Genomic DNA, 3,620 nt, shown 5'->3' with positions numbered 1-3,620 from the left:
ATGATTTGCAAGACCTGTGGGTATTGCTCAATACCTGAAGCTTGTCACCACTTTCCGAACATCCACTGACGAACGCATTCTGCAAAAAGCAGAAAAATCGCGTTGCCGGGAGGTGCGGCGAAAGTCCGCGGGAGGCGAGTTCCCTCCCCGCCCCGCGATCCGCCCATCACTTAGCGTCTTGGACAGCACAATCTATCACAAACCACCGGTCGAGGTCATATCAAGCGCCCAAGAAACCATTCGCGATGTCATGATGGCGATACATGGAATTGCAGACTAGGTGCCTTACGATCTCTGTCACCGATAGAGAAACGGAAAGACCGTGGACGGAACAACTAGTGGCGGTCCGATGCCGCTGCCGTAGACCCGAGACACGTGGACGGCATCCGGACGGCCCACCGATGCGGCGCCGAACCCCGGTCGGTCAAGGAGATCGCCCGGAACAGCCACGCACAAGGTACGCGCCTGCTGTGGAACAACGTTCTGCCCATCAAGTTGGAAATTATGCTCAGAGAGGCGCAGGGCACGAGGATTGGGCAGCGAGACGCAGAGACGGGCTCGGTACCGTAAGTGAGATGTTCCTTCGGTCCCCCTTCCCGGCTGAGACCACGTAACGTCGATGATTTTGGCGCACCACTGATTTCGAAATCATGCCACAAGTCTAGTGTTTCTCAAACTATCCGACGACAGTTCGGTTTCCTCATCCCACTCATAGTTTGACATTTGAAAAGCCTCGGCTCTAAACACCACGGAGAGCCAGGTACGGAAAGCATCGCACAAAGAGGCATCAAAGACCCGTGGATTCAGCCTGTCCTGTGCGTATCATTCCAGAACGAGAACTGCCACACACATGTGATTTGGAGCTGACTGAGAACCCAGTCAGTGAGGCTCTTCAAACGGGAACGACCCAAGTAGTGATGCCTCAAGATCATACGTGTCGGAGCAGAGCGCGCAAGATAAGGCAATGGCAAACACTAACGTTGCCTGATTGTAGAGGCTTAAAATCCGTTGGGCTGAAGCCTCGCTAGATATACTTTTCACTGGCTTTGATGAGGTAGGTACTCCCAACACTTTCATGGATTGCACCTGCATGAAGGCCTCCCGCAGCACTCGACGGTTTCGCGGGAAGTCTTTACCTGCTGCTGCTTTCGTTGACGCTTCTCAACACGTCTTCAGCTTACACATACTGATTGGGTCTCTCCACATATATCAATGACTATGGTCGCCTGTTTTCCTACCAACGTCAAATCAGGCTCAAGAACATCTATTTGGAAAAGTTGCAATACTCTCAAGTCAAGTTCTCTAACGAAGAAAAAGGAAAAAACAATCCACGATATCGTCTTTTTTGCTCAAGTCACACTCAGCCACTGGTGCGCTGAGCCCTCTTTCAGCTAATGTGCCTCTAGCTAATGTTCTCGTCAGTCACTCATCTTCAAACCCGGTATTATTGTCTGCTACACAGCAAGTCCCGACCAGCCTACACCTCTCAAGATGGCGGCCCGCACCGCCCAGGATACGTCTCTTTACCTCGCTCGTCACATTTTCCTTCTCTCTCAACTCCCACAGTCCGATGACTCCGCTCATGACTACGACATTGCCCTTTTGCGGTGCGTTCATAACGCTCTGGGCAAATTTGGTAGCCACGTCACAGAATCTCAGCAGGAACCTGTCGCCTTGGTCACGGACATGGTGCATAAGATGCTCACCGCTCATAAGCCTTTGGGTGGAAGAACAGCCGTTGATGAAGCAAAACTTGCTGAGATTATGCGCCACGTGTTGGATTCGCGTAAGAATCCTTCCCTGCTCATGCTGGGATGGCACTCAGTAGTAACTTCATTACAGCTGGCTCAGTCGGTCTTCACATCAGAGAGCAGAACGCGGGCGTCCTGATCAGCCGAGTTGATTCAACGCTCAGGGTGGAAGCCTTTGAACTGTCGGTCTGCAATAAAGATGTCACCATGACCACCGGACGTTTGCGCCGTACTTTTCCTGGGACTGCCGTCTCCATCAATCTCGAGAACGCTCGGGAGGACGGGTTCATCACCGCCCTGGCAGCCACATTGAGTAAAATGAGTACGCAGCCCTCCGCCGAGACCAAGCCCAAGGCCAAGAAGGCCGGGCAACTCCAGGACGAGAATCGTGATACGACTCATCCGAAAATGGTCACGGAGCTACTGCACGCATTTCTCCTGGCAGTCGGTCAGCCCACAGCGTCTGACAGAATCTGGAAGAACACCCGAGAAGAAGTTCTGTGGCGGCAGGCCTGCCTTCCCTGGCGCAGGTCGCCAATGTGGATGCTCATTCGTGTAGTCCTCCAGTTGTCGTTCATCCGTTTGGCTGGGACCCCTCAGTACGGCGTCAAAACCTACAAGCTGTTCATGGTTTTCCTCATGGCCAATGTTCTTCAGAAAGCCCTGGATGTTGGCCTGGACTCAGATATACTGTACGCAATGACGGCCAAGTGTTCCAGGAGGCTTCTCAAGATCGGACGGGAGACCCACGCCAGTGCTCTTGACTATGTCCACAATCAGATGCGTTACGCAAATAGCTTTCTTCGGGAGCGATGGACGGTAATTCGGAACAAGACGTCAATCGACCTGACAACTCACTTTTCTCGCCTCAAGACTATCGACTTTTCGCAAGACATCGTCATCGCTCTTCCCGGTCTCGATGGCTTTCTTGATTCCATCAGAAGGCGTCAGGTCATGGATAATAGCCGTGTCTTCATTCCGTCATGGAGGCTGACCAAGTATAAAGGTCAATCGTTACCGACATCCATTGATTCGTCTGATGACGATCATCTTGCACTGACCCTTGTGGCTTTTGAGACTTGGGTGGAAATGCACCTTGAGCATTGGATGTCTTCACAGCTAGCCGAAGACTATCTCAACACCTGCCTCCAGCTACGGCATCTTATCGAGAGTTATCATAATGCAGCAAGCAGCATGTACTGTGGAAACCCGGAGACGACGTCCATCATGTTGCTTACCATACTGGAACTTTGGGTGGCGTGCGACAAAGCAGCAATACACGCACATCCTCTGCTGGCTGATTACGACCCTGGAATTCCTCGAGGCTTGTTCCAGAACTTCTTGCTGCCGTTGAGAAGACAGATGAGACGGATATTTGAAATCGAACGGTATCTGGTCGATCGCTCCAGCAGGTCCAATTCTCGGTTGTCAGCTTTCCACATTTACAAATCTTTTGGTGCATCCGACAGTTTCTCCCTACGGTACTTCCAACAGTCCACTCGGCATCAAGAGCTCTTGCTTCTTATTGAAGCCGACGCAACCAAGCAACGAGAAGCCAAACGCTGTGAACTGAAACGCGTACAGGACAGATACAAAGCTCTTATGAAGAAGTACGGCGAAAGCGAATGTACCTACGTCGACGACTTGGACCACGACAGTGGCGGCTACTACCAGACGCGCAGCGCATGCTGCACTAGATGCGGATACCAGAAAGAGGCCCAAAGTCTTCAAATCTATGTTCACGAATGGCCGCTCCCAAGGCAGGATCTCCAAAAGAAGTCCGTCGTCTTCGAACTTGAACTTCCGCAATCATTTGGCTACTGGCGAGAAGCCAGTTTTTATGTCCTTCTTGACGTTCTCAAGGTATAA

The 3,620-nt window shown here is 51.8% G+C and overlaps 1 protein-coding gene across 1 annotated transcript; it reads left to right on the top strand.

The window, feature by feature from the left end:
* On the top strand, positions 1 to 3,620 carry CGGC5_v017140 (uncharacterized protein; the record flags this gene model as incomplete). Its single annotated transcript, XM_066153784.1, has 12 exons — positions 1 to 16; positions 90 to 214; positions 340 to 457; positions 523 to 566; positions 666 to 689; positions 761 to 815; positions 880 to 911; positions 995 to 1,054; positions 1,318 to 1,370; positions 1,423 to 1,441; positions 1,567 to 1,786; positions 1,843 to 3,620. The coding sequence occupies 12 exons, from the start codon at positions 1 to 3 to the stop codon at positions 3,618 to 3,620; spliced, it is 2,544 nt and encodes an 847-aa protein (XP_066006880.1).

This window comes from Colletotrichum fructicola (genome assembly GCF_000319635.2).
Source record: "Colletotrichum fructicola Nara gc5 chromosome Unknown KSG_Nara_v1_contig11, whole genome shotgun sequence".
NCBI classification, from domain to species: Eukaryota; Fungi; Ascomycota; class Sordariomycetes; order Glomerellales; family Glomerellaceae; genus Colletotrichum; species Colletotrichum fructicola.
This window is presented reverse-complemented; position numbering and strand designations above follow the sequence as displayed.